This window comes from Neomonachus schauinslandi, chromosome 7 (genome assembly GCF_002201575.2).
Source record: "Neomonachus schauinslandi chromosome 7, ASM220157v2, whole genome shotgun sequence".
NCBI lineage: Eukaryota > Metazoa > Chordata > Mammalia > Carnivora > Phocidae > Neomonachus > Neomonachus schauinslandi.
The window spans coordinates 139,020,271-139,037,686 of NC_058409.1; the positions used below are offsets into that span (position 1 = coordinate 139,020,271).

At 45.1% G+C, this 17,416-nt stretch overlaps 1 protein-coding gene across 1 annotated transcript in view; it reads left to right on the top strand.

The window, feature by feature from the left end:
* Window positions 1-44: 44 nt before the first annotated feature.
* Window positions 45-17,416, top strand: part of ANKH (ANKH inorganic pyrophosphate transport regulator) — a 131,093-nt gene continuing 113,721 nt past the window's right edge. Inside the window, exon 1 of the mRNA XM_021702520.2 lies at window positions 45-503. Within this exon, the coding sequence (XP_021558195.1) occupies window positions 408-503 (96 nt within the window). The 5' untranslated portion in view covers window positions 45-407. The remainder of the gene's footprint in view (window positions 504-17,416) is intronic.

The following is a 17,416-nucleotide window of genomic DNA, read 5'->3' on the forward strand; positions in this document are numbered from 1 at the left end:
CCGCACGGCGGCGGCGGCGGCGGCGGCGGCGGCGGCGGCGGCGGCGCCTAGTGCGCGCGGTTATTTATTTATTTCCGGGCCCCAGAGCGCTTATAATGGAGCCGCTGTCAGCAGAACCTACTGCTGCCGCCGCCGCCGCCGCTGTCCCTCCTCTTTTTTTTCCCGGCAGATCTTTGTTGTGTGGGAGGGCAGCAGGGATGGACTTGAGCTTGCGGATCTCCTGCTAGAGCAGCCGCGCTTGGAGAGGGCGTCGCAGCCGCGAGAAGGAGCCGCCGCCGCCGCCCCGAGGCCCCGCCGGACCCGGCTGCGGTCCGCCCGCGCCCCCGCTCGGCCCACTCGCCCCGCGCCTCCCGGCAGAGTCCCCTCGCGGCGGCAGATGTGTGTGGGGTCAGCCCACGGCGGGGACTATGGTGAAATTCCCGGCGCTCACGCACTACTGGCCCCTGATCCGGTTCCTGGTGCCCCTGGGCATCACCAACATAGCCATCGACTTCGGGGAGCAGGTAAGCCCCGGCCGCGCCCCCCGCGTCCCCCGCCCGGCCCGGGCAGTTCCGCCCTGAACCCCGCGCCCTGCGCCCCGCGCCCGGCTCTCTCTGCCTTGGCCTTAGACACCCGGGCGCCAGGGGATGAGAGCAGCGGGGAGTCACCTGCTCCGAGTCCCTTTTTATCCTGGAACATTTGGTTGGGCTTGCAGCTTGTCAAGGATGACTTTTCCAGCACTCCATTTCCCCCTCCCCCCAATTATTCAGCAGACTTTTCCAGCTCTCTCTGGAAAATGTTAAAAGACCAGAGGGTTTAAAGCTTCACCTATAGAAGGGTTTTTAGTGCACAGCAGGAGTATTATGTAATTTGTTATTATGTAAACCTCAGATCTGTAAGTAAAATGTAGTTGCTAATAGCTCAAGTGCTTGGTTTCTATTTATCCGGTGTTGGTGGTGATGGTGATGGCGATGATGGGGAGATTTTGTATTAGAATGTGTCCAAGTTGATTTTCCAGGTACTTCTAATTTTCTTTTTTTTTTTTTTTTCTGCCCAGGTATGAATTACGGGTGCCCAAATGTGTCCTGATAAGCCAACCGTTGGCCATCTCTAGTTTGGGGTCTCTCTCTCTTTTTTTCTTTTGGTCCACTAAAGAAGGGGAGCACATTTTTGTTTGTTGCCTTCTCGTCTGTTTCTTTTTCACGTTTTCCCCATTTCTTTCCATGTGGCGTCATTGCAAATCCCCAGAGCTGCAGACTCTCCAGCAGCGGGGCACTGGTACTCTGCACTTTGCCTGTGGGAACCGTTTTCGCAGAGTCTCCAGCGGGATGCAGCTGCATTTGAAGGCCAGGGAGGGGCTGGGGGTGGGGGGCAGTGGCCTGCCACCTTGACGGGCAGGTGTGGGAACCAGCCGCTGCGTGTGATGAGCCTCACTCCTGGTACTGTAGTACCTTACTTCTTGGCCTTTAAGTCGAGCGACTTCATAGGATTTTTGTATAGAAAATGCACCTATATAGTTGTGCACTTTTAGTTTTTAAAGACCCACTTTCAGAAGGGGGTTTGTTTGCTCTGTTTGATGAATATCTGCTTGGATTTGTCTCTCTGTACTCAGAACTTTCGATTGATGCAAGTCTGTAAGCTCACTAATGCTTAGCCCACATTGTAAGCTGCTTTTTACTTCAAATTGTCTTGCCAAGAAGTGTTCACAAGATAGTATAGTCTCTAGAGACCTTTGTCTGGTAAGCCAACTAATTTCCTTTGGTGAACTATTATATTTTTTCTGTTGCCACTTTGATCACTAGGGTCCCCGAAGGGCGTCTCTGCTGCTCCGCCTCCTTCCCGCCCACCTTCCCTTCTTTGCTAATTCACTGGTGACTTGAGGTGTTTCCTATAATCCGTGGAAAGGTTCTAGGATCTGAATTTACTACACTGCCCTGCACATTTTAGATGAGTCAAGTGCTGTATGTTCACCTGCCCCTTTTACTATTTTAAGGCTTATTTTCTTGGAGCTACCCCAAAGGTTGTCGGAAAGCCCGCGGCTGCTCACCTGATCCCTTACCCCTGAACTGTTGTAGTGTCTGTGTGTGTGTGTGTGTGTGTGTGTGTGAGAGAGAGAGAGAGAGAGAGAGCGCGTACGCGAGAGCGAGAGAGGGAGAGAAAGAGAGAAAGAAAATTATATGGGATAACTGGTGAAGGTGAGAGTATTCTTTGTCGTAATTAAACGACCTGAAACGTACCATAGTATTGCCTCACATTTGCCTTGATATAATACCAGGCAGACATAACTAAGGATTTGATTTTAGTGTAAGTGAAAGGAACTCCTGAGGTCACAAAAGGGAGACTAGACATAAGAAACATTTGGTTTATACGTTTGGTTTATCCTAGTGGGTCTAATAATGCAAACGCATCCTTGAGACATTGCTAACCTTTTAACATTGCTAATTATCATAGCTGACGTAAGCAAAGTACTAGAAGAGTTGTCTCTTTGCACAGAAGTTTTATCAACAAGTGTTGTTTGAGGCCCTTATCCCTTAAGTGCCGGTGTGTTTATGAGGTTATAGGCTGCCTGGTGGTAGAGATAGTTTGTCAGTTAGGGGGGAAGGAGTGGGGAAGGAATTGATAGGTTTCCAGAACCTTCTTTTGCCATCTGGTATCAGATAATTGTTTTGCAAAATAGTACAAGGGTAGAGGGACAGAACTTACATTTACTTAAACTGAAGGAAAAGAATTACAGTAGGAGTTGAAGAGTGACCTGGTCACATGTGGGTAAGAATAGAAGTGCATTTTCCCCCAACTGCCTTAAAACACAGCAGAGAGGAGGAAAATGAACCTATTTGCAAAAGTAGGTCTACTTTAGACTTCAGAAAATATTCTGCTCTTGACAGGGGTTTTTAATCGTGTTTTAGACAGATGGACATGTGTAGATCTCTACCATTCTTTCAGAATGGGCAGGTGTATTACACCGTGCCTTGAGTGAACAATCCTGCATATTTCAATAATTTACTCATCTTAAAGTAGAGGGGTAACAAAGGAGGACAGAGGTCAAAGGTCAAAGCAGCCCTTGGGTCCCATGCCCTGGAGATGATCAAGAAATGCAAAATGCAAAATTAAAAAATAAAACATCTCATTAGCTTTTAAGTCTCTGACTTGTCAAGAACAAAAGATAGTAAAAGATGAGGTGTTTTTTTTTTATGGTTATAAACGTCTCAGTTTGCTGTTTCTGTACAAAATGTGGATAGAACTTTTAAAATGGAAATCCAGCTATATACAGGATTCCATTGAAATTTGAATAAACAGCACATATGTGATTGTGTAAAAGAATTACATATTCATAAATTATCTCAGAGCTGTCAGTGCATGTGGGGAGGGGCTAGGAAGAAGCCTGCAATGATTCATCCAGAGCCTCCTGATATATGAACATTCAGTTGTATATAGATTTCCCTATGATTTTATGACTCAGTCAGGGAGGAAACCCAAATATTATCTTGTTATTCTAACAAGACTAACAAAACCTATTATCACATTTTAAATTTTGGCAGTGGGAGTAATTTGGGGGGACGAGGGAGGGTTGAGTCCTACATGGGGGAGAAAAGCTATATGGCATAGAATAACCTGCTTTTTAATATTAAACAAAAGCACCATAGGGAACAATGAGAATCAATCCATTATTGCAGAAACTAAAATAATGTTTGTAGAACCCTGTAGGTGCAAGGTACACTTTATGATAATATCTAGAATTATCATTTTATCTCTATTTTTACAGATTGAAGTGAGGAAAGACTGAGAGGTTTAGGCAAGTGAAGTCACTTGTCCAAGATCACACAACTATTATGGGGCGGAGCCAGGATTCGAGCCCACATCAGCTTGGCCCTTGGCCATTCTGCTCTCCGCCTCCCCCACTCGGGCCCACCCACTGAAATTCACCCAGGAGTTCTTAGAAATTTAGGAATAAGTTTCTGGCTTTTCTGATTCCCAGCCTGGGCTTAAACTTAATCTTGGCTGTCAAATTTTGAATTTTATGAGGTAAGACAATCATAAAAAGGGCTCTCAGGACCAGGGGATTCTGATCAAGAGATTCACAGAAGAACCAAATTATACAGATAATTCATATTGATAAATCAACAGTGTATCTTATTTTGCCTTTGGTTAAAAGGGAGGAAAAAGATAAGAAGCAGCAGATACTTCACAATAAAATTTTTAGAAATTATTTAGTCTTTATCACTAGAGCACTGCAAATTGCTAAAATAGATTTTGAACAATGTATTTCTTTAAAGTATCTGCATATGTCCATGTTGTCACCATGTTCAAAGAACTGTTATTTCTACTTAAAACTAAACTTGGTGCAAAGTCCCTGAATTCCTTAAAAGCCAAGTTCACCAAATTATGTAGAATAAATCAGTGAACTTTGCTTTAGGGTACTTAATGGCGCTTAAAGTGTTAAATACAACTCCATTATGAAGCCTTCAAAGGAGTAAAGAAGGTTGAAATTGTTCTCTAAACTTAGGAAGAAATGTGTTCTTCCCAGTGTCAGGTAATTCACTCTCTCACCCCAAAATGATAACTGTGGGTATTTCCGATTGCCCTGAATGATTCACAGAATCTGGTTGGGTCCACTACAATAATTCAAAGACCCAAAGTTTTTAATGTGTGAATGAAGAGCTTTGTATATGGATTGTGACAATTGGTAGAATAAGATGGGTAATAGGAATGTTAAGCCGTTTCTAACTTAGGGATCCTAGTGTTAGGCTTTCACAATACAAGGGTCTCAAATTACTAATATCACAAAATGGAAAAAAAGAAAGGCCCAGGAAAAATAGTTTAATAAATGTCCTTTTTGTCTACTAAGTAAAGAAATACATCCCCCCTCCCACCCCAGACCAGGAGGTACAAGAATGAAAAAGGGTGAGTGTCTGACATTGGCCACTGATGGAAGAGACTCCCCAGGCCGAGCTTGCCTTAAGTGATAATAAAACTGCCCATTGTATGTTCCACTTTGCAGAGTACCTAGAGACAGAAATGGCAACCTCAAGCCAAGTTTCCAAGCAACCGTGGGGGGAGGGGGGAGTTCCCTTCAATTTATTCAATATTAATGGAATAGACTTCAAAATGCCATTCATTGTTTTCTAATTATAAAAATAATATATGCTAACTGTCAAAAGTTTGGTTAAGTATTTAAAAATGGAGGGAAAAAGTAAAAATACCTCTGATTCCACCCTGAAGAAAAAAACTTTAACATTTTGAATATCTCCTGCTAAATTTTTTCCATCATAATTGAGATATGTATATGTTTCACAGAACACAGAGGCATTTTTCCCATATCACTTGCAAGTATTTAAGTATGATTTTAAATAGCAGCATAATATTTGATTATACAAGCATGCTATAATTCCCTTTGCTGTATATTTCCTTTTTTGTTGTTGTTGTTCTTTTATTACTTATCGAGTACCTACTTTTTTTGCAATGGTATTTATTTTTTATTACTTTTTATTATAGAAGAATAGTTGGCATACAATGTTATATTAGTTTCAGATGTACAGCATAGTGATCAGACAATTCTATACCTTACACAGTGCTCACTGTGATAAATATGGTCACCATTTGTTACTATACAAGGTTATTACAATATTATTGACTATATTCCCTATGCTGTGCTTTCCATCTCCATGACTTATTTATTCTCTAACTGGAAGTCTGAACCTCATAATCCCCTTCAACTATTTCTTCCCCGATTTGTTTAAATGCTGAGGTTTCTTGTTTCCTGTGATATAAAGTTTCAGTGAGCATCTTTGTGTAATAAGCAGATAATGCGTTTTTTTTCTGACTGCCTTGGGCTTTATGCCTGGCGTAATTTGGTACCTCTTTCAGTTTATCGTTCATACATAGAAAATGAGGTCACTCTTCTCTGGCAGTCCATATTGAGTCAAGGACACCGTGACCTCCTTAGTCTAACTGATACTCTGTTCTCCATGGTGTTTCCCAGTTCTCTTTAGATGTATATCTACGTTTAAAGTACCTCTCTTTCGATGCACTTAGGTAAGTAGATTACTTCTAGAGCCACGGAGGTATAATCCTGCAGTGGATTTCTCCACTTATTTATTTCTTGGCTGGTTTGATGACTAGCCTAACTACTGCTTTGTCAGAATACTTCTTCCCAAGCATATCCTTCAAAAGATAATTGAAGTCTTCATGTATCAAGACAATATCTAAGTCTCTTTCTAGGAATCCATCACATTCTTTGAAAGCAGTGAGTCCCGAGTCATATGGTTCATGGTACCATCTCACTTTTTAGCTGTGACAAGCCCAGTGTATATGAGTGCTCAGTAATGTGGTTTCCATGTCTCCTTACTCTCCCTTGTCTGACTCGGGGCAGGTTATGTTGGGATGGGAGGATGAGAGACGCCACATGGAAAATCATTCTTCTTTAATGTCCTATGTGAGTTGGAATAAATAAACCCTGTGAAACTCATACTACAGTGACTTGGCTGATGCCTACATTTTAAAAAGTCTGGTATTTTTTCTCACCTGAGACTCTATGAGTTGCTGTGGAGACACAATAGAAATAAGGAAAACCCTGTTTTTCTGCAACAATATCTGGATATGAGCTGCCTACATGAGTGCATTTTTTTTTTTTGATAACAGAAGCTTATCCCTTAAAATTCAAATCGCTGGTTTTCTTTTTCTTTCTTTAGTACGAGAATTATCATTGCTGAAAATACGTCTCGCACATCTGTCCACCTTATTAAATAAATGCAGCATGCAAAACACCATGTAACATTTTTTGGTGTCTTGTAAATACCTGTTGTGCTGGGCAGTCAGAGATATCTGCTGACGGGTGGTAGTCAAAATACTTAAAGAGTTTGGCACTGACCAAGACAATAAAAGTAATAAAATAATAATAAAAATAGCTAACACACGATGGGTACTTTTTAATTTCTTGCTTCGGATCTGCCCCAGGCCTAAGAAACTAACATTTACAAGAATTCCATGAAACATGAAGATTAAATCATTTTGGAGGCCTCCTTTGGGAAAAAGCATATACACTTCGTGACACTTGCTTTCCTGCCCTGCGCTGATTTTGTTTCTGTTCTGGAGACATTCTAGAGTCAGTGTCAAGCAAGTGACCGTTGAACAAGGGAAGCATTGCCGTCTTTGACATGGCCCGGCCCTCAACTTACTTAGATCCTGGTTAAGAAAACATACGTGAAACACTTCTGCAATCGGGGGGGGCACCGATATATAAATGTGTATAATTGCACAGTGCAGTTAATGATCACACACGCAAGGTGCTCAGCAAATGCAGGAGAGCAGTAAGGCTGTGCCCACTATTCCGAGGTAGCTGTCTTTTGGCTGGGGTCACCCCCTTGCCTCCTCTTCTCTAAAAGCCCTTGTCACCGAAGTGGGAAGCACCCCATCTGCAAGGGTGAATATAGAGTCACAGTAGAGGTAAATTAGCAGACTTCATAGTAAGCCATACAAAGTCGGGGTTTCTTGTTGTTTGTTGTGTATTTGTTTTTTCCATGGTTTGGGGATCATTCAGCTGCTGTTCCAACCAAATACCACTCACGGTGCTAAGGGCAAATGAGCTTAAAATGACAAAGAGGACAGTTGTCTCGGTCAACTAACTGACCTGTGCATCACAGCTTTCTGTTGCTTCTGTGTGATTGCTCCTTTATAACAAACATGTTCTCGAAGTCCATCCTGGGAAGGGTGAAAACTTGGTTATTTGTCAGGGCCAAGGGGGTAATTTTCTCCCCCGGATAAGGAGTTATCAGAAACCATCTGCACATCTGGTTCAGGAAATACCCTGGGGTTTCTAGTTGGGGGAGTACATTTTGGTGTAAGTTAGCTCACAGGTCCTTGCTGGGTTTTGCATTTTTTATGGTCTTTTGATAGCATCAGATGGGCCAGGCACTGTTAGAGGATTGCCTTTCTGTAAAGATGGGTTTGGCGCTGCAGATGCGCAGCCCGCCTCCTGACGTCAGTAGACCTCACTGTCCCCAGCCTCAGGGTGGAGGAGGGGCTGTGTGTGGCTCCTCATCCTAGAGCGGAGGGGGCGAGAGGCACCTGTGCCCACCTCCAAGCACACGCTCACCAGCACACTTCCTGTGCCTCATTGGGACGGAGACCACGGCTGGCAGGGGGGCCCTCTGACTCAAGGCTGGGAGAAAACTGAGAGCAAAAGTGGGAATCCTTGGATAAGCAGTTGCAGAGGTGACTGGAAAGGAGAGGCTGAGGCCCCTCGGGACATTTAGCTGGATGGCTGAAAAGCAGAATGTCTGCTGGCAGGTTAATGAGACTTAACCTAGGGAGCCAGGGGAGCTGAGGATGGGGAGGGGCCACCGTTGGCCTAGTGGCTGGGATTTCCGAGGATGTGAGAAGTAAAGGTCGCTTATTTTGTGAGACCCAAAGAGGACTGGTTTGGGTCCAGAAGCTTCGAGGGTCAGTAGTCCTAATGCCAGCATTTATGGCTGTGAGAGCCGGTCGCTCCAGGTTACTGTCTTAACTAAGTGATCATGAGTCCATGTCGAGAAGCTTTTCAGAATCCCTGCTGTTTCTTAAAAATATAACATTAAGTCTGGGGAAGTATCTGAGCCTCTGGCTGTCCTTTTTACGATTTGCCATGTGGCTTCGGTGGGCCTGTTCTGTTTTCAGAGCTGCCTTTAAGACGATAAAAAGTTTGTATGCTCTTGAATGCTGCTCCATAAACAACCCGGAGATCTGTTGGCCACTGGGCCGTGCATTTTAATAGAGGGGACTAGTAGTGCAGAGAATCTAGAACAGCAGATTACAAAAAAAAAAAAAAAAGAAGTTGTCTCACATCTGAGTGCTTTAAATGGCCTGGCAGGAAATTTGCTGTGGCTGGGACACGGAGGCCTCCCACCATATGTGGCCTGAATTTGACATTTTATAAAGACAGACTGGGCAGAGGACAGTAACAAATAACCATGCTTAATGAGAAAGAGGTAACATTTGCCTCCTCCTGAGTCTAGCCAAGCCCAGTGGAGAAGCAACCAGAAAGGCATCTTGCAGCCAGCTGGATCCGAAATAAGGGAGTCAAAGTGTGTCTTCTCAGCCCCAGATTTCACACTCGAATGTGCTTCCCCGGTGCACTCTTGGAGACCTTGTTTTTCTTGAAAATGGGTCATGGTGCCTGTCCCCTCCCTTTTTAGCTGCAGCATTGCATCATCTGGACCTGACAGATAGTCAAGATGTATCTCCTTTCTACTCCCACACAAAGGCACATACCTTTGGGTGTTACACCACCTGGGCCACACACCGATGGGGCTGTTGACCAAATCTGGGCAGGTTCCCTAGCACGAGTAGTTAGTCCACCGTGTGTTTACCAGACATCCCGAGACGTGGTTCAGCAGTGAGGAGGAAGGAGCTGGGACTCACAGGGGCAGTGGAGACCCACTGAAGGGCCCAAGGCAGACAGAGGCAGCAGAGGATCAGCACTGAGCTGCAGAACCACCTCTGTTTTTCTAGAATTCTTATTTACTCAAGTTTCTTCTAGGCTTAATGTGACTTCTTTCAGAAAGGGTTCTGGCAAGCCTATTTTTCATTTCTTTTTAAAAATCGAGGTATAATTTACAGTGAAATGCACAGGTCTTAAGTATACTGGTCCATGAGTTTTGACAAGTGACAAATGCATATCTGTGTTACCCACACCCCAGCCAAGGTATGGAACATTTCCCTCGGCCCAGAAGATTCCCTGGTCCCCCAGGGGCAACCACTATCCTGATTGCTGTGGCAAGCTTTTTTAAGTACTCATGCAAAATGACACATGTGCATTTGGTCCCAGATAACTGAGTTTGGGGCCACTAATTGTTACTACAGCGTGTAGCGCTCACTATTCTTTCTTCTTGCAAACTTTGGCTTGATATTGTAGATTTTTGTAGGTTCTAGCTAGGTGGAGAATTTGGCTTTCTGTATAAAATAACTTTTTTCCTTGGACTGTCTGGTGGTTTTAATTCTTCTGATGGTATGCATCCTTCAATTATAAGAACTGCTGATTGTTTTGATGTTCAGACATGATAAACATTCGAGTCTGATTTAAAAGATAACAGAACGGGGCGCCTGGGTGGCTCAGTCGTTAAGCGTCTGCCTTCGGCTCAGGTCATGATCCCAGGGTCCTGGGATCGAGCCCCGCATCGGGCTCCCAGCTCAGCGCGAAGCCTGCTTCTCCCTCTCCCACTCCCCCTGCTTGTGTTCCTTCTCTCGCTGTGTCTCTCTCTGTCAAATAAATAAAATCTAAAAAAAAAAAAAAAAGATAACAGAACAAAATGTGGTAGACACATACAATGGATTCTTCCTCAGCCTTAGCAAGGGATGGGATCGTGATGTATACCCCCACATAGGTGAACCCTGAAGACATGCTAAGTGAATGAAGCCAGACACAAAAGGACGATTAGGGTATAATCCCACTTTAGATGAGGTGCCTAGAATGTCAAACTCCTAGGCAGAAAGTGGTATAGTGGTTGCCAGGCTTTAGGGGGAGGGAGCAAGGGGCAGTTAGTATTTAATGGGTTCAGTTTCAGTTTGGGATAACAATGTTCTAGAGATGGCCCGTGATGATGGTTGCACAGTAATGTGAATGTACTTAATGCCACTGGGCTGTATACTTAAAAATGGCAAAAATGGTATTTTTTATGTTAGATATATTTTATCAAAATAAAAAAAATCTTTTGATTAACATCAAAAGCTGCTGGGAAAGCCTGTGGCTTTTGAAGAGGATTGGTCTTCTCAAAAAAATAACACGTATTAATTTTATTCTAGTTATATTCATTTTCACTGTAAAGGGGAGGGAAATCAATAAATTTTTGAAGAAACAAGAATCCTGTGCAAACCCAGACCCCAGAGGTAGCGGCTGTAGGTTATTTTACCACGTGTTCTTCCCGCCTCCTTTTTTTTTTTTTTTTGGCATGTATTTTACAAACAAAATTGTAACCTCTTTCCATTTGCTATCATAAGCAGTTTCCCTTTAAGTATTTACCTAACACGTGATGATTAATAGCTTCCGCATGTTCTCTCACATAGATATGCCATAATTTATTCCCTTGCAGTCAGATGTTCAAGTTGGTTCTGTTTCGTTCTATCATGAATAATGGTTGGCAACTTTTTTTGGTACAGAAATCTTTGCACACATCTGATTATTTCCCTGGATTAATACTGGAAATACTCGCGTACGTGTGCCCGCTTTCCAGGCTTCTGCAGAAAGTTCCAGTTTGCCCCTGCAGGTTCCACACATGAATGTGCGTGTCTCTGGCCCCTGGCAGGCAGGCCCTGCCTAGATGCTGTTTCACAGCCCAGTGGCTCCTGCCACCAGGAATCTCCACGGGAGTTCTCTCAAAGCCACATGGTGCCCAGCTCCTTCAAATGATTTCTTTTATTAAAAGCATTTTGTTTAATGCTGAGAGATCAGTTCAGTTTTCCATAATGCAACACTTTTAAACTGTTGCAAGACTCTCATTCTTTTCAGTGGGCAGGTTTTGGACCAAATCCCTACTCTGCAGGGGGTTAGACAGAAGCACAGGGAGGCAAAGGATTGTGTTGGCTTTACTTGCATACCGTTGGGAAAATACCTGTCCCGGCAGCTTTCAAAGCAGGGAGAAGTGCTTTTTTTTTTTTTTCTAAGATTTATTTATTTGAGAGAGAGAGAATGCTTGGAGGGGAGGGGCAGAGGGAGAGAGAGAATCTCAAGCAGACTCCCCTCTGAGCAGGGAGCCCGAAACAGGACTTGATCCCACACCCCTGAGATCATGACCTGAGCCAAAATCAAGAGTCAGACGCTTAACAGACTGAGCCACCCAGGCGCCCCAAGAAGTGCTTTTTTGATGAGTTCAGTGTTGCTCAAGAAGTGTGCTTCCTAAAACTTCCCAGGTGAACACCTGGGAGAGGAGAAAAAGTTACCTTTCTAGATGCCAGGCCCTGCCCTCAGGCACCTGGCATGCACCATGGGGGGTCACCTTCCCACTTCAGAGATGAAGGGATTGAATGAATAGCTGTGCCCTGTGTCATTCAGCCCCTCGGGGAAGCAGCCAGGCTCCTGGGACTGATGGCTCCTGCTTAGTCTCAGAGGAGAATATTTGTGTTGACCGAGTTCTAGGGAAATGCAGAGCTAGTGATATTTATGGGAACTGGAAGAGAAAGTGTTCTCTCTTTCCTACCACCCTGACTATGGCTTCTCCTATTTAACCTGGTCTCCTGGCTATTTCGAGTCTACCTTGGAGAGCAGAAAGGGGAAATGGTTCACACTTATTCGGAGGCGCGCTGAGTTCCTGTGGCTTCTTGTTTCTTCCGCATACGTCTGCCCAGTAGTTCCTGGTAGTGCCACAGCCGACCACAGCAAGGCTGACAGAAAGGACACCCACTCCTGGCAGGACCCCTGGATTTTCCCCCCGTCCCTGTACCCACCGGCTCTATGACCTAGAGCAAAAACCTTGACCTCTGTGGGCTTCAGCCTTCCCAACTGTCAAACAGGGAGAAGGGGTTTGCATACCTTCGTTTGGAGTGTAGGCCAAACAGAGTCTGGACACAAAAGTGCTTTGAAAAGTATGAAGCACTACATGTGTCAGGGGGAGTATTGCTAAGACTTTGAGCCTGGCATGCTGCTGCTACAGCTGTTTATTTTTACAGTCTTGACTAGCTGACTTTTCCTGATACTGATTCAGTGACTTGCAGTAGGGGATTTCTTAACCCAGAGCCAGCTGGGTTAGGACAGACAGAAGCATGCTGAAGGCTGATGCCGGAAACACTTGGACTTTACAGCATGTGTGCCAGCAATACTGTTGTTGCTTTTTTTTTTTTTTTCCCCACTTTGAGGAAAAGACACTTAATGCTGGATTTTCTCAGTAGTTTTTTATTTATTTATTTATTTTAGTTGAATTACTGGGATTTAGATAACATGTGCTTTTTGAAATGATAGGTTACATTTACTTTGAATTACAGGCTGCTGTTTGTCCCAGAGTTGGAGGAGGATGGCTACATATCCCATTGACCCCCTTCTCTAATTCAGACTTCCAAGTGGGACCAGGCCTTTCTCAGTTTTGTTGACAGTGATGGCAGTGACCCACCAAGGTGTTTACTAAGCTCAAGTACGGTGGGTGCTTCATGAGCCGGCAGTTGTAACCTGTTTCTCCAGGTGCTTACTATACTGTTTCAGAGTGTTTTCCCTATTAAATAATGGGGAATGTGGAACACAGAGGGCAAGAGTGTTCATGAATGTGTTCATTCAACAAATGTTTCTTGGATACCTACTATGTCCCAGCAAAGTGCTAGTCACAGAGGACAGAATAAGAAAAAGGATGGACACAATCCTTGGCTGCGCAGTGATTATCCCATGGGATAAGCAGACAGGCAGGCACTTTCTACAGAATGTGCCCTCCTCTGGGATGATCTCCTCTGCGATCTTGTAAGAGGAACCTTTACCTTTAAGGGTCAGGGAAGCTTTCTGATTGAGCTGCGACCTAAAGAGGTTAGTGTGTCCCTATTCTGAAAAGCAAGGGAATTCCAGGTGGGGAATGACAGATGCTTCCTATGACTTGAACAGGGAACCAGACCAGGAGGGTGCAGGGGCAGGACCACAGGGAGAGCAGAACCCAGACCGGCAATGTTCCAGTTTGGCCTTGATCCTGAGAGCAGTGGGAAACTTTGAAGGGTTCCTGGGAGGGGTGTGGTGTGCTTGGATTTGCATATCTGAAAGATAATTTTGGTTTCAGCAGGGCTAATGAATTAGAGGGAGGTGAGACCAGGGCAAGGAAGCCATCAGAGAGGTGGCCTAGAATAGGGCTGGGGCGGGGAGGGAGAACCTAAAGGAAACACCTTCTAGAATCCCATGGGCTTGGCCATGGACGAGATGGGGTGGGAGAGGGCCGCCGGATGATGATGCCACCAAACATTACAAGAGCTGGTTTGGAGTGAAGAGAACAAGTTCCGTCGCAATCATGTTCATTTGTTAATAAGTTTAGTGAAATGTTTGAAATCGCTTGCCTGAGAGAGAATACAAAACATGGGTAATGGTGGGAGCTACAAAAATATCTTGTCTCTGTCTAGCCTTCTGTCTGTCTGTCTCTGTGTGTCTCTCTCTCCCCGTTCCTCCCTTTCCTTCCCTTTTTTCTTCCCTCCTTCTCCTTCCCTTCCCGGGACAGCTTGGTTACATCCTTTATAAGTGAGAGCTGTTGGCATTTTTACCTCAATGCAAATGCTATGAATATTCATTTTTCCTTCAACATGTAAAAAAATGCCTTATTATAATACAGTCTGTTCTCAGCCACTTGCCTTAATGAAATAGTGAGGGGGAAAATTCAACATTTCTGAATGTTTGGCATTGGAATCCATGAGGACTTTGGGGGAAGGAGATTTGTCTGCATCATCATGGTGCTGTGCTAAGGATAAGATTACATTTGCACCAGGTGCCTGGTGACAGCAGAGAGATGCCATCTGGAATTAAATTTGATGAGGCTCCCTAGTTTGCTCTTTCTGTATATTAAATGTCTGCTGGGTAAACAGTAGGGAGTGGACTAACCTTAGAGGGGTTCCTGTTATGCCTTTATGTTTGTTTATCTGTGTTTTAGTATTGTCTAGAGCTTACAGTCTGTTTATAATTCACAAAATGCAGTTAGAATACATTTTGCTATAGAAATATTATGAATTGTGGCTGGGTTTCCAGGCCATTCCACCAAAGTAATTTAACCCTGAGTGTTACTAAAATATTATATTATCTGCAGCGAGGACTAGTAGAAAACCATGCTGTTAGAATAGTAGGAATTGGGGAAAGCAGTAATGTTGAAAAACGTCATTTGTCTTAATTAACTTTGAGAACAGTTGGTTTGATAACAATGTAAGAAAGGTCATGGCTGGGAGAGGGGGAGGTGGGTGCCCCCCACCATGGACGTCAAGTTAACTTAAAATCAAAGCATGGGAGATACAGTCAGTACTATTTAATTAAATGTCTCGTGGCAGATGGTAACTAGCCTTGTGGTGATCAGTTCACAGTGTATACCAACGTCGAATCACTGCGTTTCACATGAAACCAATAAAATATTGTACATCAATTACACACCAGTCATTAAAGAAAATAAAAGCATCTTCTGGATGCACGTGACTCATCAACTGTGATTACAGTAGCTTGCTGTGTTTTCTAGTGAGTAAAATTTTGTAACACCTACCTGTACCTATGGATTTAGGCTTACCTGTGCTTGCATTCCTTTGACATCTTCTTGAAAAATAATGCAAAAGCAGCATTTCCTAGGAAGAGACCCACAAGCCACTAGGAAGCTCAGAATGTAGATGAGAATTTGGGGAAGTGAAGATATTTTCTGGAATTGGACCATATCCATATTGTAAAATGAGTATCTCTAATTATATATTATATCCAGACTTTTTTTTCTTTTTGAGAATCAGCCATGTCATCTCCAATGTAAGACAAATCGAATGCCTTAGATTACATGGAGAGACAAATACTTAACCCATTTTTTTTTCTTTTTAATTCAGCCGAAGTAAATAACCTTATTTCAGGAGGCAACAAAATGAACATCGCCCTTCCTTTGCCTGGTGTACACTTCATTTTTGCAGAGGACTTCACAGCTTATAAAATATATTCTCATTAAATGTGATAGTTGATCCACAACCCAGAGGCACGTAGGGTAACCCTGCCTGGAAGGAGAAGGGAGGCCACTGCCAGCGGACGTCTGTAGAGGCCCTGCTTGGCCATAGAGCCCACTGGCCCCGGCCGCCCTCATTCCCCTCTTGGAGCTGAGCTCCACCTTCCTTCCCAGCCCTGGGTCCTTTGGAGCCCCAAGGAGTATGGAGTCCAATGTTGGAGTTACAGAAAACAGACCTGGAGAGCAAAGAAGTGGCAGGGCTCCGAGCTGCTGAGAGCCTGGCGGGTTCCTGCGTGCGCAGCCCTGGGATAACCTCCCCTGCTCGGGGGTCTCTGTGTCCTCAGCCTCCTCCCCCGTCCCTGTCTGAGGGCCTGCTCTGTCTAGTGAGCATGGGTGCTGCCTTTCAGCATGAGCTAGAGTCCCGGCACAAGCTTAGCAGAGTTGAGTGTCCCCGGCAGGGTCCACCCCAGTCCCCCTGGGTTCTGGCTTGCATACATGGCTCTGTTCTTCCCTCAACATTCCTATCATAGGGCTCCGCCTTGCCAAAATGACCTGCCCGCTTTCACCCCAGCCTCGCTGCCCGCCTCTGAACTGCCCCATGTGCCCTGCAGCCCTGCCTCCTTGTCTATGCTGCCGAGTATTACTTTCTTAAAATCTAATCATCGGGTTAAAAAAAACACTCGATGTGGGCTCCCTGGGCTTTCATTGGCTGTACCTTTTGGCAGACATCGGAGCTTCCTCTGCTTTTCAGCACCTTTTCATAAATCAGGTGTCTTTTTTTAAGGATAATTTTTCCCTTTCAAGCATTCGTTAATTTCAGATTAGGTTGCCTGGATGGCCGCAGTGATGAGTCTCTTGCCTTTTCATTCATGGCAGCAGTCCGCCCTTCCTGGAGGCCCCGGGGCTCCTGCGTCCCATGCCTCCTGGCATCTCGGTGGTGCCACATCTCTGTCCCCACCTTACCGCGAAGCCCCGAGGCAGGGTTCCCTTTCCCACAGCACTCAGCACAGGGGGAGCCTCAGATGGGCTGGGGTGAAGTAAATGGATGAAGTGAATGACCCCTTGCTTGAAACCGTAAGCCACAGAACACAGGCGATGAGCTCAAGGTCAGCGCCTAGGGCCCACATCTTTTACCAGCTGGAGCGCGTCTGTCCCTCTACATGGAGGGCTGGCAAACTGAGTTGGCTGCACTTGTTCCTGAGCGCGCCGCCTGGCACACAGCTCAGCTCAGGTCCGCGGCGGGACCGGGAGGACGCGTGCGTGTGTGCGACCAGAGTGGCCTCCCTTCCCCACCCGGAGGGGAAAGCCACTCCTCGCAGATGTCGAAGCTGGCCCCACGTCAGGGAGGGAGTGACCAGAGGCATGGACTTGATACTCAGGTTCACCGACTGGTCTTCACGTAGATGCCAATGAGGCCGACTACCTTGAGAAACAGTTATGCTTGTGTTTGGGATAAGAAGCATTTTCTGGTGAAAGAAAACATGCCAAAACATGCCCTTTTGTGTGAGGTTTTTTCGCCTGAGGGAAGAAGTCAGGGTAATTTGAGTACTACGGGGTGCTGCCTAGTGAGGCGGTCTTAACCCAGCAGGTGGGGAAGGATGCTCGGGAGTCCCCACCCCGCGGGCCACTCCTAGTTAATGGCCCTCACCTTCAGCCCCGGAAGTCCCCCAAGACAAGCTTCCCTGTAGGGGTACACATCCAGATGACCATCAAAGCAGTCTCTTAAAGGATGCCAATCTTGTCTGATTGGCAAGTATGCATCTCCATCTGGGGCAGAGGAGTCACCCTGCACAACTACAGTTAGGGTGAGCCTGGACAGACCCCGATGTGCAGAG